The sequence below is a fragment of the Penicillium oxalicum genome, chromosome I (genome assembly GCF_001723175.1).
Source record: "Penicillium oxalicum strain HP7-1 chromosome I, whole genome shotgun sequence".
Lineage (NCBI taxonomy): Eukaryota > Fungi > Ascomycota > Eurotiomycetes > Eurotiales > Aspergillaceae > Penicillium > Penicillium oxalicum.
In genome coordinates this window covers 1,493,396-1,520,488 of record NC_064650.1, presented here as the reverse complement: position 1 = coordinate 1,520,488, position 27,093 = coordinate 1,493,396, and the positions used below count along the sequence as shown (strand labels likewise).

At 49.8% G+C, this 27,093-nt stretch overlaps 9 protein-coding genes across 9 annotated transcripts; 4 read left to right on the top strand and 5 right to left on the bottom strand.

Annotated features, from left to right (window-relative positions):
• Positions 1-458: 458 nt before the first annotated feature.
• POX_a00522 (Plasma membrane proteolipid 3) lies at positions 459-1,275 on the bottom strand (the record flags this gene model as incomplete). The annotated part of the gene is made up of 3 exons (XM_050109463.1): positions 459-630; positions 795-870; positions 1,227-1,275. 3 exons carry the CDS (start codon positions 1,273-1,275, stop codon positions 459-461), a joined length of 297 nt encoding a protein of 98 aa, XP_049973231.1.
• Positions 1,276-2,339: 1,064 nt separating this feature from the next.
• Positions 2,340-3,778, bottom strand: POX_a00521 (uncharacterized protein; the record flags this gene model as incomplete). Its single annotated transcript, XM_050109462.1, has 3 exons — positions 2,340-3,125; positions 3,214-3,496; positions 3,585-3,778. The coding sequence occupies 3 exons, from the start codon at positions 3,776-3,778 to the stop codon at positions 2,340-2,342; spliced, it is 1,263 nt and encodes a 420-aa protein (XP_049973230.1).
• A 2,678-nt stretch (positions 3,779-6,456) lies between these two features.
• POX_a00520 (Ubiquitin carboxyl-terminal hydrolase 21) lies at positions 6,457-10,729 on the top strand (the record flags this gene model as incomplete). The annotated part of the gene is made up of 12 exons (XM_050109461.1): positions 6,457-6,465; positions 6,551-6,665; positions 6,854-7,085; positions 7,149-7,306; positions 7,369-7,558; positions 7,621-7,729; positions 7,796-8,504; positions 8,558-8,743; positions 8,823-9,949; positions 10,027-10,341; positions 10,406-10,535; positions 10,623-10,729. The coding sequence occupies 12 exons, from the start codon at positions 6,457-6,459 to the stop codon at positions 10,727-10,729; spliced, it is 3,387 nt and encodes a 1,128-aa protein (XP_049973229.1).
• A 500-nt stretch (positions 10,730-11,229) lies between these two features.
• Positions 11,230-12,253, top strand: POX_a00519 (putative membrane protein; the record flags this gene model as incomplete). The annotated part of the gene is made up of 4 exons (XM_050109460.1): positions 11,230-11,376; positions 11,487-11,675; positions 11,803-12,082; positions 12,243-12,253. The coding sequence occupies 4 exons, from the start codon at positions 11,230-11,232 to the stop codon at positions 12,251-12,253; spliced, it is 627 nt and encodes a 208-aa protein (XP_049973228.1).
• A 4,280-nt stretch (positions 12,254-16,533) lies between these two features.
• On the bottom strand, positions 16,534-16,692 carry POX_a00518 (uncharacterized protein; the record flags this gene model as incomplete). Its single annotated transcript, XM_050109459.1, has 1 exon — positions 16,534-16,692. One exon carries the CDS (start codon positions 16,690-16,692, stop codon positions 16,534-16,536), a length of 159 nt encoding a protein of 52 aa, XP_049973227.1.
• A 2,741-nt stretch (positions 16,693-19,433) lies between these two features.
• Positions 19,434-19,838, top strand: POX_a00517 (uncharacterized protein; the record flags this gene model as incomplete). The annotated part of the gene is made up of 1 exon (XM_050109458.1): positions 19,434-19,838. The coding sequence occupies one exon, from the start codon at positions 19,434-19,436 to the stop codon at positions 19,836-19,838; it is 405 nt and encodes a 134-aa protein (XP_049973226.1).
• Positions 19,839-22,130: 2,292 nt separating this feature from the next.
• On the top strand, positions 22,131-22,873 carry POX_a00516 (uncharacterized protein; the record flags this gene model as incomplete). Its single annotated transcript, XM_050109457.1, has 3 exons — positions 22,131-22,440; positions 22,544-22,626; positions 22,754-22,873. 3 exons carry the CDS (start codon positions 22,131-22,133, stop codon positions 22,871-22,873), a joined length of 513 nt encoding a protein of 170 aa, XP_049973225.1.
• Positions 22,874-23,463: 590 nt separating this feature from the next.
• On the bottom strand, positions 23,464-25,102 carry POX_a00515 (uncharacterized protein; the record flags this gene model as incomplete). Its single annotated transcript, XM_050109456.1, has 3 exons — positions 23,464-23,488; positions 23,598-24,979; positions 25,040-25,102. 3 exons carry the CDS (start codon positions 25,100-25,102, stop codon positions 23,464-23,466), a joined length of 1,470 nt encoding a protein of 489 aa, XP_049973224.1.
• A 566-nt stretch (positions 25,103-25,668) lies between these two features.
• POX_a00514 (uncharacterized protein) lies at positions 25,669-26,787 on the bottom strand (the record flags this gene model as incomplete). Its single annotated transcript, XM_050109455.1, has 1 exon — positions 25,669-26,787. One exon carries the CDS (start codon positions 26,785-26,787, stop codon positions 25,669-25,671), a length of 1,119 nt encoding a protein of 372 aa, XP_049973223.1.
• Positions 26,788-27,093: the final 306 nt, after the last annotated feature.

The window sequence follows — 27,093 nt, the reverse complement described above, 5'->3', positions numbered from 1 at the left end:
GTCTTTTGGATGTATGCGCGGATCATAAAATGGCGATTTTCTTTCCAATCAATACCATGTCTCCAATCCAGTCCGATAGAGCTGTCCCCATAGGGGGGAAACAATTAAACAATAAAGGCTTCTCAAACAACATTATCAACCCTAAGGATAGAGGAAGTCATCCAGTTGGCCCAACGCAAAAAAAAGAGACACCAAAAAGAAAGAAACAAGAAAGAAAAAAGAGAAAAAACCACCAGTACAAATGCCCAAGCGAATCCAATCTACAATCCAAACCAAAAAAAAAAAAAAGGGAATAGGTATTCAATCCATCCATCTCAACCTCCGCAATCCACAAAATCCCCTTCCACCAGTACCAGATATGAAATACAGGGGTCTCCTTGCACCCCTCTCCCTCTTGAATCAAAAACAAAAACATCCCCCAATACACCTTCATAAAAACTCACTAACACATCTCACCCTCAAACAGCCCCGTAATTGGGATTCGGCGCACGGGAATGACCACCATTCTGGATACGCTCCGAGTAAACACCCGGTGCAGGCTGCTGTGTGGCGCGCGTTGCGGGATCACGATCGCGACGCTGGTAATACACGTATTCCAGATAAAAGGCGTGGATATGACCGGGGAAGTATCTAGAAGATAGACATGTATTAATGACGGGTGACCTCTTTTCGTTTCTTTTTTTTTCTAAAAAAAAAGGGGGCATTCTTCCTTGCATCACATCTAGACTGAGATCATGCAGCAAGTAAGGGGAGGGGGAGAGGGGGAAATTCGAACTCCCATGGCAATCACGTACCCGAGGATGGTCAAGAGGACATTGATCCAGAAATCGGCACCACAGCCGGCGATCATGAAAACTCCGAGAGGAGGGACTGGGATTCAGTTAGTGATACTGTTACTTTTTTTTTGGAGGAAATTGACAAAGTAGAATCAGATGAGATCGACTCGGATGGGGGGACTGGATTTTGTTTGTTGTAGGCAGCAGAGATTCCACTCTGGGTGTTTGGTGGGGGTTCAGGAGAGCAGGAGATATGGTCCAAGGGGGCGATTGAGAGGGGAGAATAAAAGAGAACAAAACAAAGAAAGACGGAAAGAGGTGGAGGGAGAGAGAGAGAGAGAGAGAGAGAGAGAGAGAGAGAGAGAGTCGCGGTGAAAGTGATTGCGACACGGCCAGGAGGGATTGAAGAGCTGGTGTAGATGGAATGAATAGCGTCAGTGGGAAACTTACTGAAGAGCGTGATGAGAATCAAGCACAAGGTAGAGCAAGCGCCGGCCATTTTGATTGGAACGGTCGAGTCAAACAAGAGCGCGTAGGATGAGATGGGTGAATTTGAGAATCGAGGTGATATGGGTGTATGCGATGTCAATTGTTTACGTTTTTTTTTTCTGTTGACTTTCCCAGGTCAGAAAAGCTCGGGAGACAGGACGCTGGGTATAAATAGTAGGGAGGTGCATACACCTCCGTAGTATGATCCTCGTACTAACTTACTAAGTAGGCCAGTACCGTGTGTACCATATGTTTTGCCAGGATCAGTCGAGGCTGGTGACCCAATGATCGACATCGACGTCAGCAGTAACCGCGCCACTGTCGGATCACTCTGCAGCTGCAAGAGTACACCCGGCTAGTTAGGCACAGTGCAATGACCGAACCATGTACATGGATACAGGAGTGTGTAAAGCAGAACTGCACTGCCAATGTCTAAAATCATTCTCTCCAAAAGTGTCAAACAAAAAAAGACTTGATTTTTGTCATTCAGAGGATTGGCTGTAATCTTTGTACAAAGTGATTGCTGTATTTTTGGGGGTGCAGCCCAATATTCTCGTAGGGCTGACGGGGTCACCTCGGGGAGCTCCACGGGGAGGTGGATGCCCCAGTCTTAAGGCTGCCAAGACATACCGCCCCATGCTGATGTCAGTGTCCCGATCCCCGTGGAAATAGCCCAGCACGCGCCGAGTAACCGTGTGTCGGGAGTGTTTCGCCTTTTGGAAAGATTCCACAGCTCGACTGTGGAATGGCAGACGACTGCAAGATTGTCAGGCAGAAAAAACCGGACATATGCAATATACCCACTTCCTTCTCCTCGGGGCACTCCCTCCACCTTTTCAAGATCACAGTGTCCCGCTGTCTTGGCGAGGCACTACAGGACAGGCAGCAGGATTACCGGAAACGTGTTTGGGGACAAGGGTCCATTGTCTGCTACTTGAGGTGGCGCTGCTAAGCCTAAGGAATGATCGGCCCAAGAGAGGCAGCCTACAAATTTCAAGCATGTGCACCCGATAGATCTGTGGGAACCGGAAATAGCGCACACACGCGCGCGCTATTCCAGGTCCCACCGTGGCCTTATACGGCATCAATGGCGGCACGGGTCGTCACCTGCTCGTTCTTGTTCCCCAACTTGCAGATCTGGAGAAAGGCATCGACACCGTATCCCTCCAGACTATGGAGCTCCAGGCTGCCGGCCCAGTACTCGGCATAGACCCGACTCATCGGCAGTCCCATCCCCAGCCGCAGGTTGGGGGGCCGAGAGGTCAAGGAATCCAGAGACCCCTCGTGCCAGCTTTCACGTTCGGGCTTGCGCTCGGTCACCTTCAATTCCTGCATCGTCGCAGCCATGGCCGGGACACGCCCCAGATTCTCCAGACGAGTCTGGGTGCGCGGTCCCTTGCTGAAGGACCACAGGTACGGGAGGATCTCCCGCGGAATCCCACCGCCCTGGTCCGAGATACGCATAATCACGTGCTGAGGCGTTTCGCAGATCAGTACTTCAATGGGTGGTGGCGGATGGCCCAAGTCGTGATATCTCTCAACCACGGCCTGCACCGAGTTCCGGAGCAACTCCCCCACAATATACTCCAGGTGGCTCAGAATGTACGGGAAGGTCGCATCGAGATGCCCCTGCACTTTGATCTCGGGAAGCTGTGCAGTACTCGAAGTCTGGCGCATCAGGTCTTGGGCTACTCGTCCACAGCGCTCAACAACCTCTTTGGCTCTGCACTTCAAAAAGACTTCGCCTACAAAATCGGCATTCAAGTCGGTCCGGTCGTGGGAGTCTTGGAAATGCCAGGGGGAATTGAATGTTTCGGTCAGAGCGAGATGTTGCTCGGCAATGACCCGGCGAGAGATGCGCTGTGCACAACAGGTCAGTGTCGAGGATCACGGTGGTGATAGTAATTTAACCCCCCTCAAAAGAAAAAGGGCGATGCATCATGCGTACCGCTCGTAGAAGAGTGTTCATGAACTTGTCCATCTCATTGGGTGGGACCAGATTGCGGCACTCGAGAACCCCCATCGCCAGGTTTGGGATCACCACCAAATGCTCTCTCAGCATATCCCGGAGAATATCACAGAATCGATCATTGTCATCCAGTGATTGGATCTCGGGAATCACACGGAATCGCTCAAAGGCCTTGTAGTAGAGTTCATAGACCAGAGAAAGGTGTGGGTTGGCGACGACCACGTAGGGCAGCTGTTGAATATCTCGCAGGCGATGCGCAAGTCTGTTGACAAATGGATGTCAGTAATCCACAGGCCCAGGGAGATTGACACAAGAGCCACTGGCTCGCTGTCCAGGGGTGGAACGCAGACCGTGTTGGTAATTCAGTCCGCACATAGTTCGCCGAGCTAATCAAGCGAGGCTCGGTCAACGTACGGCCAAAGAATGTCAACTGGCGAAGACTGATCGGGCGGGCCTGACGCTCAGCCCATCTACCACCAAAGGATGTATGAGTCAGTTGAAGGGTCCAGGTGCGTGGGCGGCGGGGACATGGAGGGTGTGACATGGTGAATCATACTCGTCCAAGGCGGAGGCGGGTCGCCATGGCGGCGGGTGTTGCTCCCGCACGCTCGAATAGAGGCGTGACTGGGAGACACGCCGGAAGCTATTCCAACATCTAGCGGGACAGCTCGATCGCATCGTCACCCCATATAGTCCCAGTCAATCTGGGAAAGCCAAGGGCCAAGGCGCCATGCGATGAAGATGGGAGAAGGAATGAGGAGGAGGAGCTGCGCGCATATCCCCACCGGATGAAGGGCGGTGAGGCATGTGACGTTGGAAAAGGTCCCCTCTTCCGGGGCCGAAGTTCGGAGCCAATGATCATTCTAATTATCTAAATTTAAATCACTTCTTTGGGTGGAGATACTGCAGTCTGCAGTTCTGCACTGACATGCACCGAGGTCCCTGCGTGACCTGCTCTCCTCATGAGGATGGTCTTGCCCAAAGCTTTGGCCCCCGCCCTGCCATCTTTGGTCGGGAGGAGCTATGGCCCTCCTGTTGTCTTTGCAATCGCCTGTGCAGGTTCAAGAGGGTCCGCCATGGAAAAGGCCTGGTCATGAATCGTGTCCAAAAGGCTTCCTGGGCCTATATCTGTTTACTTTTCGCAACATGTTGGATCACTCCCGAGGCTCTAGGCTCTTGTATCCTGTCAAAAGGAGCTCGGGCTTCTACCCTAACCTTTCTTTGAACGACAACTATAAACGAAGATACACGAGTCAGTCTTTAGCATTGACAGGAAGACTGGCTGATTGGTTCTCCTTGGTCAACACCAATGCCCGCCTGGTCGCTGGATTGCAAGTGAATACTAGACTGCACATCTCCAGCCATAGAGGTAGTCAGTATGTAGAATATCTAGTCCTGGCAGCCTTGTGTTACCTAGGTATACATATATTCCTTGATTCGACACCTTTCGGAACCTAAGTGACGGCCCACCCAAGCATGCGGGGTGGATACTGAAGGATGTGCTATTCTACCTTAAATGGAGGAACAGCCCTGAGAAGCAAGAACATAAGCCAAAGCTAGCGAGGTCATAGGTAGACCAGAGAGGCTGATGCCTGAACCATAAGCTCAACTTCCATGTCCAGAGTGCATTTTTGACATTTGTAAAAAATCTCGTCATCTCGCTGTGGGCTTACATCGGCTGACCCCCCATCCTCATGCATTTGATTTGATGGAGATACCTAGGGTATGTTATCTTCAGAATATAGTACCCTACCTAGGACCACAAAACAGCCTAGGACCTAGATATTTCAGGAAAATTTTCGTTGGCAAACATTACCTCTAGTAGTTCACTGTAGTATGCGATTCATATTCAAAAATACACCAAAGGCAATATTATCATGTAAACAGTGTCATGGTTTAGGAAAAACAGAATGAATAAAGCGGGGGACTTTGTAAGCAGATTGAGACCCGGGAGTCATAGGTTGATATGACTTTGCCGGTGTCGAACTTTCAATTGCAGTCTAGGCTTTGTACCTTTGATGTGGCCTATGGGGAAAGAACCGCATAAAGACCAGAGGACAAAGACAAGGACCTACTGTAACAATGACTGGTTGGTGTTCACTTTACTAGTGAAAGCTTGAAACGAGTATCAGTGGTGAGCCAATTTGTACCGGTCAACCTCAAGATAGATCCAAATCACCTAGTTGACGGTCATGTATCTGAAGAATATTCACTCGTTTCCCGTACCAGAAATGCTTCCAAAACACCGCCCACGGCTCTGATTGTAACGGTTCATGCCTTGACCTACCAAGATCATATATTTCACATACGCGCTCACACAGGAAGTGAGGTCATAGTTTGTGTGATTTTCAGTCTTATGTAGGAGGCGGTACCTGAGGCATCCATTACCTTACATACTGAGTCCATCCTCGTATCTAAAGGCCAGAAGAATCCTGAAGTATCCCTTTTTATCTGTTTCCCATCTGACGCTCATTATCGAGGACATATCAGCGGCGCAAAATAAAATTGTAAATGACTTCTCAAGGTGTAGATTGGAATGGATCGATTGAAATAAATAACTGTCCTGTATAATAATGCAATCAGACCGTGCATAATTCATCTTTCCAGATCTCAAAAGACAAGCCAATTTGTGACAAGTTTCTCAACCTAATAATCAACAGCTCCTTGAAGGCTTACCAACAAGAAGAGGCCTCTCGAGCGTCCGGGCAAGAAGTACCTGAGTAAGTATGTTGGTTACTGATGCCGGTTATGCGAGGCACATGTGTCTCTGAATTGCCGAACCGGGATTGGATCTGCGAAAGGCAGCACAGAAGACGTTTCTCCGCTCAGGTGTGCTATCATCTCACCTCAGTGGGAACAAGCCTTTCGCAAGTACGTCAAATTTGAGTCTTGTGCAAGCTCACATCTTTCGTCACAGTCACATTGAATCATTCTATCTCTTTCACCTCTCCGGATTTTTTTCTGGCTTGTCCATCACCAGAGAAAACAGACTCCAGTCCTGTCTGTAGGTGCCGAGTCTCCACGGGGATCCGCCACCGCTAGCTGTCGGACCGTCTCCCTCTCTCTTTCTCCATCTTCTGATCTCGAAAGAATTTCCGCCCGTCGTGGACTCCCGTCTGAAAGACCGGTCAATCTCTTTCGCCAGATACCAAAACAGCGTTTTCTCCTTTCCTCTCGCTTCGACAGGTGCCTTCCGGCCGGACGGAAGGGCCCTCTCCTGCCATGGAAAATGTGAGTTGTGTCTTTGCCCGGGCCGACCGTGCCCCTCGTGTGTGTCGTCATTGCAGATCTAACCGTGCTCTTCAATCCCACCCAGCTTGCGGAGAATGAAATGCTTGTCGACGACTATGACCAATACTCAAATGAGAAGACCGATGTCGTCGTGGTCTCCCCCTCAGGCTCCGACGAGCCTGAACCGTCGGCCGCTGATCGTATGTTGTGACCATTGTTATTTTTTTTTGCGTGGAGTACTTTTTCCACCATCAGTGTCCACCTGCCCGCTCGCCTGCTTGTCCAACAATCAACATGGATTTCAACGCCTACGTGAACGAAACGCTTCCGGAAGCTTTGTTTTCCACGTCTTGGTTGTACTTCGTGGGAGAGCTGTGACGGATAGCAGGGGAGCAGAGCGGAGCGGTTTCACTGATGCTAATCCAGTACGAGACTGGTGATGAGATCGCTGACCGAGCTTTCAATGGCAATCTAGATGCGGCCATGATGGCGCGCGTGCTTCCTCAAAACCCCGATCTCGAGACCTTGGAGGAAGTTCACAACACATGGCATATCGAGAACTGGCGGAAGATGGACCGAAAGTCACATGGTCCAACCTTCAAATGTGGTGGATCGCCATGGTAGGTAGCAGCTGCCAATTTTTCGGGATGTGACAAAATGGGGAAAAACTCATTCATGTGTAGGCGTATTCTCTTCTTTCCGTTCGGCAACCACTCAGAGCACGCCTCGCTCTACCTTGAACATGGGTGGGAGAACGAGCCACCAGAGAATTGGTATGCCTGCGTCCAGTTCGCTTTGGTCTTGTACAATGCCAAGGATCCCACGGTATTCGTCTCACACGGTAAGGTCCCGCTTTCGCACGATTCACTGGGGCCAAAGCAATCAACTGATTTTGACCTGTAGTCGCAACGCACCGCTTCAACGCCGAAGAAGCGGACTGGGGCTTTACCCGATTCTATGACCTCAAAAGCCTCTTCACCGATTCCTTCGAGGGCAAGAACGTCCCACTTGTCCAGGACGATGAAGCTTATGTGACTGCCTACGTCCGAGTCGTCAAGGATCCGACTGGCGTGCTGTGGCACAACTTCCACAAGTCAGTGTCATACACGATCTAGCAACAATGCTGCAAATTCACCACGCTGACTATTCCGACAGCTACGATTCCAAGAAAGAGACCGGCATGGTTGGGTTGCGCAATCAGGGTGCCACGTGTTACCTCAACTCCCTCATTCAGTCCCTCTACTTCACCAATGCATTCCGCAAGGTATGATTCTTTCTGATTTCGATCGTTCTCGTGGCCGACAGGCGTATTGACTTCTTTTCTCCCAAGGCCGTGTACAATATTCCCACAGAGGCAGACGCATCTCGTGAAAACAGCGCCTGGACCCTTCAGAGACTCTTCTACAATCTTCAGACCGCGGAAAAGGCAGTCTCCACAACCGAACTCACCGCGTCCTTTGGCTGGGATTCGAGACAGACATTCGAGCAGCAGGACGTTCAAGAGTTGTCACGGAAGCTCATGGAGCGCTTGGAAGAGAAGATGAAGGGAACCGTGGCCGAGAAGTCTTTGCCTGAGCTGTTTGTCGGAAAAACGAAGACCTACATCTCATGTATCAACGTCGACTACGAGTCATCTCGTGTTGAGGAATTCTGGGATATTCAGCTCAACGTTCGCGGGAACAAGACCCTGGACGACAGTTTCCGGGATTACATCCAAGTCGAGACTCTCGAAGGGGAGAACAAATATGACGCTGGGCCTCCATATGGCCTGCAAGATGCCAAAAAGGGTGTCATTTTTGAGAGCTTCCCGCCAGTTTTGCATCTTCACTTAAAACGATTTGAATACGATCTTAATGCCCTTACGATGATGAAGGTCAATGACCGCCACGTGTTCCCCATGGAGTTTGACGCTGCGCCCTATCTCTCGTCCAATGCTGATATGTCAGAGCCTTGGATCTATGAGCTGCACGGCGTTCTTGTCCACAGTGGCAGCTTGGATGCTGGTCACTACTACGCGTTCTTGAAGCCAACCAGGGACGGTCATTGGTACGCTTCGATGATGACCGCGTGAACCGCGCTACTGAGAAAGAAGTCTTGGAGGAGAACTATGGAGGAGAGTATGAATTCGCCAACGGCGGAAATGGAGTGCGCCAACCCTACACGCAAAAATACTCTACCAAACGTTCCATGAACGCATACATGTTGGTCTACGTCCGCAAGACTCGATCAGAACAAGTTCTTCCTCCCATCACCAAGGAAGATGTGCCTGCTCACATTGGTATGTTCCCGCTCTTTCGTATCGTCCATTTCTTTTTTTTTCCTGGGTCCCGCGCACCGCAACTAACTCTCGACGACAGCTGAGCGTCTCGCACAGGATAGGGCGGAGATGTTGCAGCGACAGAAGGAGAAGGAGGAGGCTCACCTGTATATGAATATCGGTGTGCTGAGTGAAGACACTTTCAAGCAGCACCATGGCTTTGATCTCACTAGTGCCGATCTCCCCGCCGAACACCCTGCACTTCCCGCGCAATATCGAGTTCTTCGCTCGAAGAAGGTGGGCGAATTCGCCCAAGAATTGGCCAAGGAACGTGGTCTCGACGCAAAGTCTATTCGATTCTGGGTGATGGTCTCCCGCCAGAATAAGACGACCCGACCCGACCAAGTGATCAAGGACAATGAAATGACAGTCGAGGAAGCTTGTACCAAGTACGGTACCCGGGGCAATGTTTTCCGACTTTGGATGGAGTCTGCTTCTTCCGATCCTGATGGCCAGCCGCAGGACTGGAACGATAATGACTCCGTCTTGATCTTCCTGAAGAACTTCGACGTGGCTTCCCAGACCTTGACTGGTGTTGGACCCGTCTATGTTCGCAAGAACCAGAAGGTTCAGGAGCTGGCGCCCATTATCCTCTCCAAGATGAACTGGCCTGCTGGAACAGACTTTATGCTGTTTGAGGAGATCAAGCATAACATGATTGATGTCATGAAGCCCAAGCAAACCTTCCAGCAGTCCGAGATTCAAGATGGTGATATCATTACCTTCCAGCGAACCGTCAAGGAGACAGAGCTTCCGCCCACGGCTCTTTACACCGATGCGCGCCAGTACTATGATTACCTCCTCAATCGTATGGATGTCACGTTTGCGCCCATTCGACCCGGTGAGGGTGAGGAATTTGTCCTGACCCTGAGCCGCAAGTTGACCTACGATCAATGGTCGCAAAAGGTGGCCGAGCACCTGAACGTGGAACCCACCCACTTGCGATTCGCCCCCGTCACAGCCAGCAATGGCAAGGCCAAGTCGTTCCTCAAGCGCACCACCACTTCCAACCTTGCTCAGATCCTCAATGGCCAATACGGCGCCTACGGCTACACCGTGCACCGATCTGACTCTCTATACTATGAAGTTCTCGAGATGAGTCTTAGTGATTATGAAAGCAAGAAGTCTTTCAAGGTGGTGTACCTGCCGGAGGGTATCACGAAAGAGGTGTGTCCGCAGCGTGTCTTTTCTTCCCCCCCCTCCTCGAACCTTATTTATGATGTGCACTAACACCGACCTTGCAGGAAACTGTTGAGGTCCTGGTTGCGCGCAACGGCACCGTCGCTGAGCTGTTGGCTGCTTTGCAAAAGAAAGCCAATCTCGATGAGAAGGTGCTCCAGGAGTTGAAACTCTTCGAGGCTCACAATGGCAAGATCTACAAGGAGCTCAGCGGCGACACAAATGTGTCAGCCATCAATGAGTACTCCACAATCTACGCGGCTCGGGTCCCTGCAGAGGAGCTCAATCTGGAGGAAGGTGACCGCCTGATCAGTGCGTACAACTTTGATCGGGAAGCCAACCGCACCCACGGCGTGCCATTTAAATTTGTTGTGAAGCCAGTAAGTTGAACGCCTTCAGCATGTAGCTTCCCAATCCCAACAGAGGTGACTGACAGAACAATAGGGCGAGATTTTCAAGGAGACCAAGACGCGTCTCTCCAAGAGGACAGGTCTCAAGGGCAAACCTTTCGAGAAGGTCAAATTTGCTGTTATGCCTCGGGCTTCTTTCTCGGCTCCCAAGTATCTTGAAGATGGTAAGCCACATCCCTTGTGCACCCAAGGCTTTTTTGAGCTTGCTCGCGCTTTTCTTGGACCCGCGATCACTGACGTCTTTTTTCCAGATGACATTCTCTCCGACATCATCGGCCCTGATGATTACCTGGGCTTGGATCATCCTAGCAAGAGTCGTGGATTCTGGGGCAAGAGTGAAAGCTTCTTCATTCGATAAGGGCAATGAGCCACCGCGCGCAGGGAATTTTCAATGGGTGGGCTCGAAGCTGCGTTCTCTTCTTCATCGGCGCAGTAGATAGCTTGACGTAAAGACCAGATGCTTGTCCTTCTCGGGAAGACATCTCAAATCAAATTTCCATCTTATGAGTGTCACCTGTTTCCTTGCTCGGGCCTTGAGCTAGGCTTTAACGTCGTATATTTTGTTGAACCCCATTACAGCTTAACTAGAAGGTCCGAAAAAGACCCCATTGGATGACATGACACTTTTCTTGGTATTTTTTTTCGCTTGTCCAGCCCTGAGTCAAGTAGGATCAGGCCATCCCACGTTGCTGCAGCTCAAAGTGTTTGGGTTGCCGTTCGCGGAGTTTCGTGCGGAGTGCAAACTAAACAAACACCCACCCTCCATGCTGGCTACAACTCCAAACACGCGATCCCTAACCCATCCATGATATTGTGAATCCTCAACATCGACCGTCAGTATACTTTTTGCCGGGCAAAATGCGGTTCGCTCTCCTTGCTAGCTTGGCCTCGATGGTCGCCTCTGTCAGTGCCACTGCTCTGACCTACAGGCTCGAGGCCAATGAGAAGGCATGCTTCTTCACCAACATTGAGCAGGCAAATGCCAAGGTGGCATTTTACTTTGCGGTATGTTTTTCTTGATTAGAGTGCCTTTGGAGCTCCTCGCTACTTTACTACTTTGTGGAGTGTGTATTCTATTCGGCAAAACGAATATCTAACCATCATCACGGATTCAGGTCCAATCCGGCGGCTCTTTCGATGTTGACTATACCGTGACCGCACCAGGCGGCAAGGTCGTCTTGGATGGGACAAAAGAACGCCAGGGTGACTTTGTTTTCACCGCCCAGAGCACCGGCGAATACCAATTCTGTTTCAATAACGAGATGTCGACCTTTGCTGAGAAGATGGTGGACTTTGAGATTGCCGTATGTTGCTTACTTGTCATCTTTGTCCGCCGAACATGCACTTGGCGTACCTTTCACCGAATCAATCCCTCGGGAAATCGTCACATAGAAAAGGAGTGATCTGCGATATCTGACACTTATTTTATAGGTTGAGAACGAGCAGCGCGCCGAGCTCCCCTCCCGCCAAGGCGCCAGTCCCGAGCAGACCTCCAACCTGGAGGAATCTATTTACAAGCTCTCCGCACAGCTATCGACCATCTCTCGTAACCAAAAGTACTTCCGCACTCGTGAGAACCGCAACTTCAGCACTGTCCGCAGTACCGAGCGTCGTATCTTCAATTTCAGCGTGATTGAGAGCTTGATGATGGTCTCCATGGCTGCTCTGCAGGTGTTTGTTGTGCGCTTCTTCTTCCAAGGCGCGCGCAAGGGTACGTTTTATCTTTTTTTCCTTTGTGGAGAGGAGGCAACGTCTCGAGTGATTCTGGCATTCATGCTTTACATGGGTCGTCTCTGCAAACCGGCATTGCCATGTCTGCGTATCCTCTTCGACGGATTTCGATAGTAAATTGATACTGACGGCTGTTCTAGGTTACGTGTGATGCGAAACGACTTACAATAATACGATGCATTTGCGTTTCTACTTTGGAGCAAAATTCCCAGCGTGCGTTTTGTTCGAGTGTATCCACCTCTTCATGCTATAATTGGTTGCCTACTGTTAGACTCATGTCAGAAATGAACCACAAATACGGTTTTTTTTTCTTTGCGTGCATTTTCATTTCATGAACTTTCTATGGAATCAGGACCTCCCACGATGGGACTTTCTCGAAATCGCTGTTATTACAGCCAAGCCGCAGATCGAACGCGAGGTGTCGAGATTGACGGATAATTTACACGGTGGGGGTTGGCCTCTTGGCGAGGCGGGATTTCGGCCGTGAATCCTTTGCCCGTATCCAGGGAGCGATATGTCTGTTTCACTGGAAAACCGTGTCTGATTTTGTGCTGGACTGAGTCTACAAAATCAAACAGAGTCGGACAACTCACCCACCTACAAACTGTCTACAGCTGGCCTCGCACGTCTTCCAAAGAAGCGGCAGACATCCTACACACAAACCACGATATATTACAACTACAATACGGCCGATAGTCGACTACTGGCAAGATAGGGACGGAGTCCTGGCCGTTGCACCAGTACCGGCAAATCTTCAGTCCTGCCATATCAATTCTCCCATCGCTTCAACCTTATACCGACTCAAAGTTCTCGGGGGTGGCGGTTCCTCCTTCTATTACGATGTGTTTCCTACACAACTCGTAAAGACCTGTGATCTGCCATCACACAAAAAATGCTGGGTCGAGGTTTCGTTCTGATGAAGTAATGGCTTCGTGTAGATTGGAGGGGAATCTTGAAGGAACCTGAGAGACTACTCCTGTTAGCATACTTCTGCGTTCTCGAGATTGCTGGCAGTAGTATTCTAGTACTCCCCAACTTTTCTCAGATTGTTGATTCTCCCTCACTTGAAGGATTCCAAATCCGCATTGTTTCACATCGATTGATGGAAGGACAATGAACCTAACACAGCTAATCCCCATAATTTTGAAAATCAAATCAGCCGACAAGCGAGTTGAAATCCTTGCTGAACATGACAGGCGCGACAAGGGCTCATGAAACATGAATAACCTGTTCTTGGACGACAATCTCATGACGCGATGTGAAGTAAAATGATTCTTGCTTTTTAGAGAGCATGGACGACTAATCAGCTATCAAGGTTGGAATTACCCATGGCCTCGTTTGATACTTGACTTGATCCCGGGGGTTGGGGGAGAGTCTCCTATCCAGTTTGTACCGTGGCGCGGCTGATGCTGCACAAGCGACTTCAACAATTGTATTGAGAGAAAAGCTTGAACAGGCACGTTGGGGGTGAGTGAATGAGAATTCTGGAGGGATCAGGATTCTACGAACTTGTTTGCTGTGGATGACGGGGGTGAGTGCTATAGTGATATCATCGTGGGTCCTCCAGTGATTTTCCAGCTCGATTGAGATTGACATGTGCAAGCACATAGTCTTGTGTCTGCTAGTCTTCAACCTTGTCTGTGGATGGATATTCAATACGGAATAAGGCTGTTTAGTTCAGGGGGCGTCTAGCCTGACAGTGACATGCATATGAGTCGTCTGTGATCCACAGCATTATGGACCAAGGGACGTTGGAAATTGGCCGGACAGGTGCTACATTCCAGTCTTGAGCTGGAGCCGTCTAGATGATGAGCAGGATTTGTTTTGAAAGTGATGATGATCTCGAGGAGCATGGCCGGTTTTGGCGTCCTCATTTCGATCGACACCGAGTCTAGACGGGCAAAAAGAACATGGTTTGGAGGTGGAGGTGGTCGAGAACCTGCGAAAGACTTTCCTCCCAAAGATGACGCGACGTTGTATGACAACATATGCAGAGATGATACCAAATATACGCTCCACTCATCGTGGAGGAAGACAATGGTTGATCCACAACTGAATGAGTAGCCGATTGAATGCCCATACATGGAGGGCAGTACTCATGTTCGCTCTCGGTCCCGATAAAGATGGTGTGTCTCAATTGGGTTTACATTCTCAACGCTTCGATCCATGCTCAGAGGATGTCCCTTGTACTAGTGAAACGCGATCTTTGCCCCTGGGTCTTTCAGACTGACGACATCGCGCCAAGCATTTGAGCACCACCACCACCATCATCATGGTTCTATCGAATTGTCGTGGCGCAAAGCCATCGCACATGAAATGTCTCTGTGTGAGTCTGTGAGGAGATGATGATCATCTTCGCCCCAGAGGTAACATATCATCAGCGAAGCAGTCGGAGCCAGGAGGGGGATTTCGCCACAGGTGTCATGCGGCAGAGAGGAAAGCACTGTCACGGTAATAGGTAAGATGCTGATTTTATCTGCATTCGGAGTAATCTTATTTTCAGCAACCAGCCATCAACGATGCTACTGGGGGCGAATTACAATTAGTCTCGGGTACCTGGATGAAGGGTCAACACCAGTGATGTAATTTGTGAAAAGAGGGGGGAAAGAAGGAAGAAAAAGACGAGAAAGGAAAAATGCAAAAGAGCATCATCTCGGTCTGATCTGGTCTGGTCTAATCCGCCTTTTAGGATTCCTCCCCGGGATAGACTCGAAAATGAGACACATATGCAGGACGTGTCTTTTGTCGAGTGAGAGTCATTCCTCCGTGCGCAGTGAAACTGATAAGACAAAAAAAAGATGAATTGTAATAATAGAAAAAAAAATGTGCTGTAGCGCGTGTGGATGCACCACGATATGACGGGAATCCACTTTATTTTCCAGTCTCCGCCTCAATTGCTGCGGTCTGGGTCGATCGTCAGAGGCTCAAAGATGACATTATGACATTGTACTCCACTGCGTAGAGTGCGGATGACATGCAAAGTCCTCTTCGCTGTCTGTTGGAACTACTACCGACGACTCTTTCACCTCTCCCAATCTCATCTTTCGAATTGATCCGCCAAGGTTACAATAATCGTCATTTGCAATGTAGTCGGTACATTTGGCCGACTTGGGTGGCCTCTTTGTAGAGGATGGAGGTTCTTCTTTAGAATCGTGTCCCATAAGCCCCTGGGAAGATGCAGTTGAATCACTCAATAGTCAAGTCCACTCCAAATCACAGTCATCGGATAGGAAGTATTGAGCCTCATGTAGAGTGATGGGTGCATTGAATACTCCTTTCTGCACCAAAGACCCGAGTCCGGCCAACGTCAGAGGATATGAACCCGACCTGAGCTTGAGTCCTGTGTCGTACCGATGACATGAAGGGTCAGCTGTGGTGGAGCCGGCAACCGTTGATGCGTAACCACTGCCCGACGCCTCAGTAGCTCATGGGGAGAGAGACCGAGAGAGGTAGTGCTAACGATGTAGCGTGTGTGGAGGATGATCCATTTCGAAATTCGCCACAATAAGCTTGGCGATCATCTTCCCATCAATGCGCGCGTCCCCCCTTCCTCCTCTCCCTGTCTGTGTCACCAGGGTGTGGGTTGTTTCTGACTGGCTACAGCAGTAACTCTTTCTACAATTCTACCGGAGACGGAACGGTTGGTTGGTGGCTGGGAACCGTTTCAATAGAGCTTGGTTCCATTAGATGTTGTCATTCGAGTGACGGGTCCTCCCTTTTGGTGAGATTCTACAACGTCCTGCAGACCGTACTTTTGACTGGGAATTTATGGTAGGCCTACTGTACTCGAGTAGACTGAGCTGAGCTGAGCACTTTTGACCGATCTACCATCGGAAAGACGTGGTAGCTAATTGAAGTTGTATTCATGCGCAGCTTTGGTCCATCAAGGCCAATGGAGCACGGCACGGCCTAGATGTTAGATGATGTAGCACTGGACATTGGATCTTTACTGGACACATCCGCCTCCAATGAAGACAAGATGATGAGCTTGGGTTTCCACCGTCGCTGATGTTGATGGGATGATGAGCGTTTTCGACGAGTGTTGAAGGGGGACTTGCAATCCGTTCATCACGAGTCAGGGCTATTGACGTCAGGTGCCACTGCAGCCTTGTGTTTCAGGTATCCATGTGACCGTCTCACTTGCGGCGCATGGGGGGGGGGGGGGGGGGGGGGGTGGGCTTGAGAGAGGTCGCGGCACATGATGGATGGACAGGTAAGATGTTTCTGTTATGGGATGTTATCGAGTTCAATCATATTCATCTTGTTATTTCAAACCACTTGTACGGCTATCCGTTGTGTTGCGCAGGCTGCACATGCATCTACCTACTATAGAACTTAGGGACATCTACATCGACATCGCACCGAATGAATTTCAATGTCCAGCATTGCTGTTCTTCCGGAATATCCCAACATATTTTTTGTGGCGCGGATCTAGACATATTCGATAATCGGCCAGTCCATGTATCCACCATTGACCAGAAACAGACTCATCGATGCGATGTTTCCCGGGCCGTCGAAAGCTATTTGATCCTGAGCATCTCGCCAATCAACGTTGGATCTCTTACACAGGACTAGTCTCTTAGGCTGCATGGATAGTCATATTTGGGGCCTGTCAAATTTCGAAAACGGACTCTGGCCAGATGGACCCAGAAACAAAAGGTCTCGAGTGTAATAATAATCAGCCGCTCACGAGTGACGGTTCTTCCCATTCGCATTCGGACCGCTCCGACGGCAGAGCCTTTGACGTCATCGCCACCGAGCCGACCTCTTCGTGAGAGCCAAGCCACCGCCAGCCTCGACTGGTCGGGACGGCAGCTTATGATCCAAGAACCGCAACAGTAGAATCAAATTAAATCACTGGAGACCATCAAAGACTGGAAATCGGTCAAGATTGTTCCATCTTCCATCAATAGTACCTGCAACAGAATTCAGCCGAAGTGAAATCACCTCAACCGGACCGATGATGTTTGAGAACGAATGGTCCAAGCTTAAGGTTACGCCAGAAAGCCACTCACGGGCCCGACAGCGTGGCTGGTGCCAAAAAAAAGGAAAGAAAAAAAAAAAAACATACCAAAAAATATGAAATCACTCAGTTGCTCTCTTGTCTTTGTTTTTGGTCATTTCTTTTTACCCCTGGTATATGGCTTCCAATAACAAGCATTGATGGAATCACCATCGAGTGCCCTTTCGCGACCAATCCTTCATCATGTACATATTGGTCAATCTGGTTGGTTCCACTGAGCCTCTCAATAATGCATTCCGAAGGCGGAGTCTTTTCCAAAATACGCAATCTGAACCATAGGGTCTATTCAGCACGGCTACTTTCAGTTTCACACACTCTTTACATGTTCGATGACTGGGACTATGTTCGGGCTGTCTTATCTCCAGTCGTCGTGCTTGGTATCTTACTGGGAGATCACTGAGAGTAGTACTGTCCCTGCGAGAATTGGTGTCTGCTTCTACCGAATCATCACCTGATCGCCCAACGTCCACCTCTTGGTAGAATCCTAATGACTCGACATGTTTTGTCCTGTCATGGAGATTGATCACAGGCAGTCCATCTGTACACCTCCAGGGGGGTTCTGGGCTCATGTTCAACGTCAGAGCCAAAGCGGGATCTGCAGCGAGATGTCGATCCGAGAAAGAAAAAAAAAACAGTGGGGGAGGCGTCCGGAGGTCATTGCAGTCCCGTCATGATGCAACTCGGCTTCTTACTGTGCCCCCCTTCTTTCCTCCACAAGTCATGTTTGGTTCCATCCATCATCATCCACCCCAACCTCACCCCCTCATCATGGGTGGCCTCATTCGTCCCCCCCCCCCGGACAAATGGCGTCGTCAAAATATGCATCCACCCAAGGGGGAAAAAGTGGAGAGTAAGAGAGAGAGAGAGAGAGAGAGCCGATGTCCGCTTTGGCGATGAACGCTCACACCCCAATATGATTATGATTGAAGGTTCCACCGCAACGAACCCCGGGCCCGTCAGACTGATGCCATGGCTCGACGCTCGACCCCGTCGACGAACAGTCGTGCTCCACTGGGAGACATCACAAGCTCTCTCACCCCCCTGACGACGGTGAGGTTTGACAGCGGCAAAACGACGTCGAGAGGATCGACCGGTGGAGACCACACCTCGACCGACAGGCCCATCACATCATTATCAGTATTATTACGGGGAGGTTGAGTAGACCCCCTCTTCCTCCCAAACCCTCTCGAGCGCTGGTTACCAAAAATGGGCGATGATTCGTGATGATGTGCAGAATATCGCCTCCGTCGACCGTTCTTCCATCTTTCTCTTCAGATGGCAAAATGCCATCCGCTTTCCAACCCATGGGGCCATTTACATCCAGCGCGTCTCTCCACTTGACGCTTGGTCTCCATCCCCCCCAGGGCCGATGATGTCACTGCCTCTCGAGGGCTCGATTGACCATGTCGGCTCATTCGGGCTCATGAATCATGGTGCCCGTCTTCAGGGGCTCAAAAGGATATAGAAAGGTCTCAGTCGAAGCTGTTGAACCTGATATAATCCTTCACAACCAAAATCATTTCAATTAGCCTTGCGTTTCAGCCTCTAGCCGTCTTCTTCACCTATATCGTCTCTCTCGATTCGGTCTATACAGAGCCCTCCGATCGAAACCAAATCGGGCAACATCGATCACACATTTGCCCACCACTACAAGCCCTAACCCTGCTATTGCCGCCCCCCATCGGCCGATTTTGAATTCTCCCACCGACACGCAAGTGCCAACGACCCCAGTTCGAGACCTTCCCACCGTCCCAAGGCAACCAGAACCTTCTTCCCATTACCATCATCGCGGTTCGATCAGATTCCCCGCCAAACCCGATTCCCACCTCAAGTTCGATCCCCCCCCAGGTAAGCCACTGCATTCTGGTGTCTGTCTTCAGACACACTATTGCTATTCCCCAGTCGTTTCAGCTGGCCAAGTTGTGGCTCTCCCCAACCCCGATCTGTTGCTTCCCACTTTCCCCGTGGGTGGCCCCTGCGAGAGGAGACAAATCAACCCATCCAGGAGGTCACCAGCCACATTGCTAGTGCTCTTCCCACGCTCAATAATCAATTATGGCACCTTGACACACACCACTACCCACTGCATCGTCTCCGGGACAATGGAACACGACACGTCGTGGGTTTTTGTCCAGACTCTGTCGACCAGCAGACCCACGCGTGTTAACACTCCCCTCCCTCCCCTTTCGGATCACTATCGGTCACTGTTCACCAAGGCAACTTCGTGTCTTTTCAAAATGCATGCATCCACGACAGACGTTAGACTTGGCTAATATGGTCATATTGGCTTCCATTAGTCACATCCAATATGTCGGAGGAGCAGACCATGCAGCAACCTTCTTACACCATCCAGTCCATGTTCCCCAATCAGGCAGGAGAGGACTCCTCTCTTCAGGGAACCAACGTGGAAACTCAGCGGACTTTTGATCCTCACACCACGATCGAGGACTATAACCGCACCATGTTGGAGTACACCCAGCGCCAGATCTCCTCCTTTGTTGATTTGGATGAGAACAACAACTCCAGTGGTACCTGCAGCCGCAGCAGTCAGAGCAGTGGCAACAGCGACACTTCAGCCCACAGTACCGACTCACGCCATGCCGCCGGGGCCTCCTCGCCGACTTCGGCGAATCCTGTGCGGTCAACATCGGTGCGGGATATGGCAGCTGAGGCCCATCAGTCGTCCAATTCCGCCAAGCACACGGAGTACTAGATTCATGGATCTGGTCCCAAGAGAGTCAGGTACGGATGTCGCGCGTGCTGCAGCTGCACAAATCGGCTTTGTCCATTACAGAGTTTGCTGACTATTTACACCAGTGGCATGCATTATCATTTCAAACTATATTGATACCCCCTCCCTTTGTCTCTTTCGTCGATTGAAAAGACGGCAAGGGAGATGACTCTTACTCGAGCTACTGATGCTCACATGACATTTCGAGCCTGGCGCTCCAACCTTGGTCTCTGACAGATTGAATCGACATGGCATTGACATTCTGTCTGCGACAAACGTCAAGTTGATTCTGCTTGTCAATTTGATTGTCATGCTCTGCTTTATACTTTCTTTGCGCTTTGAAGGTTGACCAGATTGTCATTTCTATTTTGCTTATCATCACGACCCTGACGATTTTTTTTTTGTTTTTCATGTTCATTGTATGGGACCATTTTTTTCGATACTTGCACATCGATCGTTGATGTTTTTGTCTCCGCGTTCACTGTGGATACAACGAATGATCCGTCACTCCTATCCGAAGGCCGAGTCTACATAACTTTCGCTCTCGAAACTCCCCTTTTTGCATTTTTTCTATCATCGCAGAAAGTGCTTCTTGCATGACATTTCTTCTTCTGTTTGGTTTTGCACGAATACGAACGCATGATCTTCTGCACATGGCAATCCTTGCCAGTCCCCCGGTGGGAGTCTTTTTGTTGACTTTTTTTACGTCGTCCCTTGTTTAGGGTTGGGGTTGCCTGATTTGATACTGTTTTATCTGCCAGAGATACAAGACATATGACGCATCCTGAGCATACGTCCGTCATGAGAGAAAGTACACGGATTCATCTCGGAAATACATCACACTACATTTTTCTATTGAAATTACAATATTCTTCATCTACATGCATGATTTCGTAACCAGCCTTGCGACTGGAGCGTTCTTCACTGTCCTGGACACTTGAGGAGCCGCCCAAGCTATATTGATGCATGGGAATTTTTTCTGTGACTATGTGCAACACTCTACATCCCTGGGCCTGCGGACCCAATTCTTATCTGAGACACTAGCAACATGAATGCCGTAGAGTAACTTCAATATCCATTTGTAAATCTATCCGCAATATGATAGTTCGCGAAAAGAGGATTTGAAGGCGTTTTGTGTAAAGGTTTAACCAAAAGACTAAAACACGTTTCGACTAGTGGCACTTCACAAGGGTGAGACCTCGGTAATTCATCGACGTGGTAAGGTTGCATGTACATTCCTCGGTCCCTCCTTGCAGGACTTGATGTTTTGCATGATTTGAGCTTGATTGGCCTCCGCTGGGTAAACATACCAGGTTCAAGTATCAACTCTCCGAACGATCATGAAACTGTGAGATGCGTCCCTACAAAAGAGACCATCTCTGTCCTTTCTGAGGTTGAAGTCTTTACCAATAGGAAAACAAAAGGAATCATCTCGACTCCGAGTACCATAGAAAAGGAAAAGCGCGTATCTCAATAGAAGCATGCCCCTGCTGGGTGCTTGACATTCCCCGTCGCGTTGATTTGTAATGATTTACGCGATCCCAAGACAAACCTCGCGTGTGGGCTCTCCCAACCCTCCGGCACTATTCCAGGCGCCGGGCCTCCAACCAGCCCAGTTGAAACACAAATACCGGAAAGTGTACCTTGATTCAGTGATTCAAGGAGGCTGGATGAGGTTTTCTCTTGTTCCACTTGGCAATAAGACACACATGCGCATGTACAGCCAGTCTCCACCCCAAAAACAAGTAGACCCTATAGATGTAGATGGATAGGCAGGGACAGCTTGAGGTTGCCGGTAGATCTCCGGCCAAGTTTCAGTAGGATCAAGCATTCAAGCGCGTAGACAAGGGAAATTAAGAATCTCTTCATGAGGCATCCCATCTTCTGCCTAACGAGGGATATCTTGCCAAGCTTCATTTCCTTGTCTTCACTTTGCGGTGTTTTCCTCTCTGCTTCTTCTTCTGCTCTTCAGCACTGCACTTGTCGACATCCAACGCCCATCTCGCTCTCTCTCTCTCTCTTTTGTTCTCAATAATTGTCGTTCTTTTAAGAGAGGACCATTCTGGTTTTCGAACAAGGGTGATTCAAACTCTATATCTCACACACTCTTTCGCCCATCAGAATCATCTCTCTATTCTTGCATAGTCGCGTGTCAAGCCTCACACTCTTTCAACACCTATACCTGCATTCTCGCACAAATCTTACCTCACAAGGACAAATTCGAGTCCATACCTACACTCCGATCGCTTCAACCCAAGTGTCGCCCCTTCCAAAATGCATTTCACCACATTCATTTACACCCTCCTCACGCTGGCCGTCACCAGCACCACCGCCATCCCTCTCAGCTCCGGCACTCCTGCCATCCCTTCACCAAAGACCAAGTCGTCCAACCTGGCCTCGTCGCCAGTCTCCGCCGCAGCCACGCCCAGCCCGACTCTGGTGGGCGCCTACCAGTGCCCACCAAACAAGTATAAGCGATGCTGCATGTCTGTACAGGAGTCATCGCGTGAACTGCTCACTAAAGTGGGTGACCTGGTGCCTGCTTTGGGTGGAATCGCCGTGAGCTCGCAGATCTCGTTCTCATGTAAGGGTTTGTGGTTTTCCCCCTCTTCATTTTTATTTTCAGGGATGCAAGTCGCGCGCACACGCAAGACGATTCATTTCTCTAATATTGCCATATCCTCTAGGCTCGACCATGTCGGATGCGGTTTCTCCCAACACATGCAATGAGCGCGGATATCTGCCCATGTGCTGTGATACTAACAAATCGGTAAGCCATTCCCCGGGGAAAAAAAAGAAAGAAAAGACAAAAGTGGATTTCTTTTGATCTATATATTTTGAATATCGACCAAGATTCTAATCTTTCTTCTCTTTCTCTTTTCTGTTCTACCGAATAGGGTTCCGGTCTCAACCCTGGATGCAAGCCTTTTGAAGAGGTCAAGGAAAAGTACTACTCGTCTCTGGGCTACGAGCGCCCAGAGACTCAGGCGGAGTATATCAACGATGTTCTGTCATGATCGGAGAGGTTGATGAGCGAGTTGGCTTGGTTTCAAATCATTCTTTAAATGGCATTTTCTATTCATGGAGAAAAAGCCATTTTTAGACACTTGGGATCTATATGATCTATAGCCCTCGGTCGTGGAAAGAGGGGAGAGTGTTTTCCAAATATTCTCTCTTCTCTTGTTTGATGGAGCTGGACGTGTTGCAAAGTCGGCTATGATTGTGTTTTTCTTTTTTATTGTGCTTCGTCTCTTCTCCTTTCTTGCCTCTCTTCTGGCTGCGTGTCGCTTTCTTCTATATTATCATGCTCTGTCTTACGTGATCGACAACTGATAATCTCATTTTCTTCAATTTTAATGGGGATTTTTTTTTTCTTCTCCCTCAATTTCCATCCACTCGGGGTGAACAGTGACACCTGCCTTGACTGTAGACTACCTGTCATGGATATAGGCAAGCCATAGAGAAATCGCCGGGTATATCCATGATTCGCACCTTTTTCGTCTCCACGCAAAGCGAGCATCTTACCTTTCTAGACCAGAATCCAGCTCTCCTCAATCCTTTGGAAAAGACCATGCCGGCAAGGCCTTTCATCAGGACTCTGATTCTGCTACGAAAGCACCGCAAGATAGATCCTACACAGTCAAGCAAGTGTGTCAGATCACCAAGTACCGGCAACATCAGCGCGCCCCCCATCTTCAAAGCAGCCCTTTTTATTTGATTTTTTTTTTTCAAAAAACTTACCATTTCTCCAAATCTTTCCCCTGCAGCACCATTTTCGCAGAATCAATCGCCTGCGGGAACCCATATCGCTCGCCCACAAAGGTCAGCCTCTCCACTGCATATTCCCTCGCATCGAGTGGCGTAAACCGGAGAATCGCCACGCCGGATAAACAATAAATCAACGATCGAGCTGAAAAGTTTGGCTGATCGTAAATGTCCAGAATGTACGGAACACTGGACAGGATATCCGCTATCATTTCGAAAGAGGTTAAATCTATCAGTGTTCGAGCTCTGGCAAATAAGTCCTGCGGCACTGCCCCCGGCTGAACCGATCTGCGCACGAGCGTCTCGTCCAGCATGCGGATGATGAACAATCGGACCATACGCAGCGTGTTCATATCGCGCGCACCCCCAAACGAGGGATAGTGATCGATTCGTCCTCGGAAGCTGCGTATTGACTTGTGTAGCGTCGTCGGGTCCAGAGTGTGGAATGGCATCGCTTTTTGAAACTCAATCAGGATCTGATGGATGTCTGCCTCCAACTTGAAGATCCTGAGAATGACCTCTGATGTCGTGAGTTGGGGCCTCTCGCATCGGAGACTCGCGATTCCGGCGACGACTTGCCCAAATAGCCTGTATTGATGTTCTCTGGGACTTGGCTCTTCGAACTGGCCCGTCTCGAGAACTGCTAATGCCGATGGCGCCTGTAGACCCAGCTGAGCACACTGGGTTCTGATATTCATTGATGCATGACGGAAGAGACTACGGCCCAGTGGACCGTTGAATTGTTGCTTGCCGCGGAGACGCAGCAACTCCATGGCACCCTGAGTGTGAGCATTCCAATTGATAGGATCTGATCGTCCCTGAAAGATCAGCGCTTCAAAGAGACTCAGCAGTAGCACAGAGAGCAGGGTCCTGTCGGCAGTGGCTGAGTCCGGATTCGAAAGCGCAAGGTTGATTGATCTCAACGCCAGTGCATAATGTTTCTGAGCCAGCGACCGTGCCAGTGAATCTCGCCAGTTCTGCGAAAAGAACAGCAAGGCAGGCGCTAGGAACGCGTGCTCCAATCCCTTTTGGGTCAGAAAAGCCGGTGACACATCGATCAAGTAATTGAACGCCGAGGTTGGAGCGTACACATTCATAAAGTAGCTGACAGACAGGAACTCTGGGCTCTCGGACAGACTCAAACTGAGCACAGGGCTGATAAGTTGCCCATTTTCATCCCCAGATGCGCTTTCCGATCCATCTGTCGAGCTCGTCACGGCGTCAGACTGGCGTTTCTGTACTTTGCGAGCCGCAAGAGATGTCTGATCGCGGAGCCGCAATGAAAAAGAATCTCGATAACCTCCACATGGAATGTTCGCTCTTCGACACTGCGAGCATTCAGGTCGGACCAGATCACACTATGCAACGTGCGTCTGTTAGAGATGCGCTCACGTGCATGGCCAGGTCGCGCGTCTTACCTTGCGCCGTTTTGCGCGGCAGGGCTGACAGGCCTTTGATGGGGTTGCTGGGTTTCCTCTCATGTCCTACAAGACAACTAGAGTGTGGTATACAATTACTTTTGTGAAGTGGACAGGGCCAGATCGTCACCACATCAATGTGAACGATTAAGCTGGTCCCTTGAGAGTGGTCATGCTTCATCCAAGAAACAGGCGCCAAACGGGAAATCAACCCCCCACTGTCGGAAGGCCCGAGGGCTTGGCAATTGGCTAAGCATCTTTCGGTTTAGTTGATGATGAAGATGACATTGCAAGTTCAAGGATGGAGCTCCACGCATCTGAACAGTGATGCGATTTCGAACTTGATGTTACAAGGAAAATGGTCACTGCTGTTCTCTCCGCAGTTGAAAGATCTGGCAGGTGTACACCTTCAAACTAATAGCTCATTAAACAGACATCTCATCATAATTGTTAGATAATGACAATAAGCCATGTGTGAATGTTTGTTTTTGTGCCCCATCAAATCCAAACATGTAGATACTCAGAACACATCCATTAATCGAGACTGTCCTCCAAATTCATCCTTCCATGACTTCAAACTCATACATCATCATGACACTGCAAGATCAGCCTGGACCTCCAAGAAATGCTCAAATGCCCTGGCGCATCTTCTTCTTCGGTGGTCCATCCTGAGTGTTATCCTCGGCAGCATCCTTACGCCACTGCTCGTTCGCTCGCACCAGATCCTTGAGGAAATCTTGGTAGGTAGTACAACCCTCGGGCTCCGGCACATCACATCGCATTTCTGGACTCATGGTCTCCCAAATAAACTGCAGTCTCTCATTCTCACGACCGCCATGAGCCTCAGTGTGGGCGTATTGAGCTAGCAGCCAGTCTTCAATGTCCATGTTCTTCCGCACCGATTCCCAAGTCCATGGATTGGATTCCAGTAGCTCGAAAGTGATTACCGGGTCAGGACGGAATCTCCAGACAAGATTGCTGAGCCAATCTTCGAGAAAGCCGTGGCGGAGCTCTCGGCGCTCCTGGTCATCTAGTTCCTTGTCATACCACTCGCGTGCCGAGCCACGCAGACAATCCTGAAGATGGTGTCGGAACTTTCGCTCGTTACACTCAAACATGGCAGCTTCCAGGATGTAGTCCCTGAAGGCGAAGGGGCAGGTCCAAATATCGCCGTCGTAACTGTGACCAACAAAGTCCTTGTCATCTGGGTCAAAAACACCATACTGGCCAGCATCCCATTCAGTTCCAGTGTCCGATGTGTCGGAGAAACTGTCGTCGTGGACGGTTTCGAGAGCATTGGTAGTGGATGCTTCTTCAGCCGGTGGAGCGATGGCAATATTGTCCTCGATATCGGCAACCTGACTGGTCGCAGTCGAAGCGATGGTGAGGTTATCTTCCGCGTTGGCAGCTGGACTGGTAGCAGGTGGAGTGGTGACGCGAATCTCCTTGTTAGAGGTGTGAGGGCTTTTGGTGTCGTCGTCTCCTTGCTTTAAGACATGTTCTTCAGCAGGAGTCTCGTCTTGAGATGAAGATAGGTTTTGTAATTTTTCGGCAATTCTGGCAGAGCGACGGGGGGCAAGCCTAACCTTTCTCATAGAGATACGCGCCGGCTCATCATCAGAGGATCCAAGGGCACCTGCAATGGGGCGAGGGCCTCGACCTTTGCGAGGCTTAGCTGGAGAGGCCCATGGACTATCTTCTGAATCCTCATGCGGAGGGCTAGAGGGCGGTTCAGGAGAGGATTCCATCATGAAAGGCTTGGACAAAGCTGAAAAAAAGCGAGGGGGTGGGGTAGTACGTTTGTGAAGAGGTAGGAAACTGAAAAGACGTGAAAGGCGATAGAGAGTATCGGGGTTGGAGGAAATGAAGATGTCAAACGCATCGTGTGTTGGAAAAGGTCCTCTTTGTGGGCAAATGTTTGCTTGGTCTTTCAGGGTCGCACCTTCCCAAAACACAAGCTTCCAAGTCTCGATGCGCATGTAGTTGACAAAGCGATTCGTTGAGGACAGTTGCAATATTTTGAGCGTAAGGTGGATCTATCGTTTATCAAATGG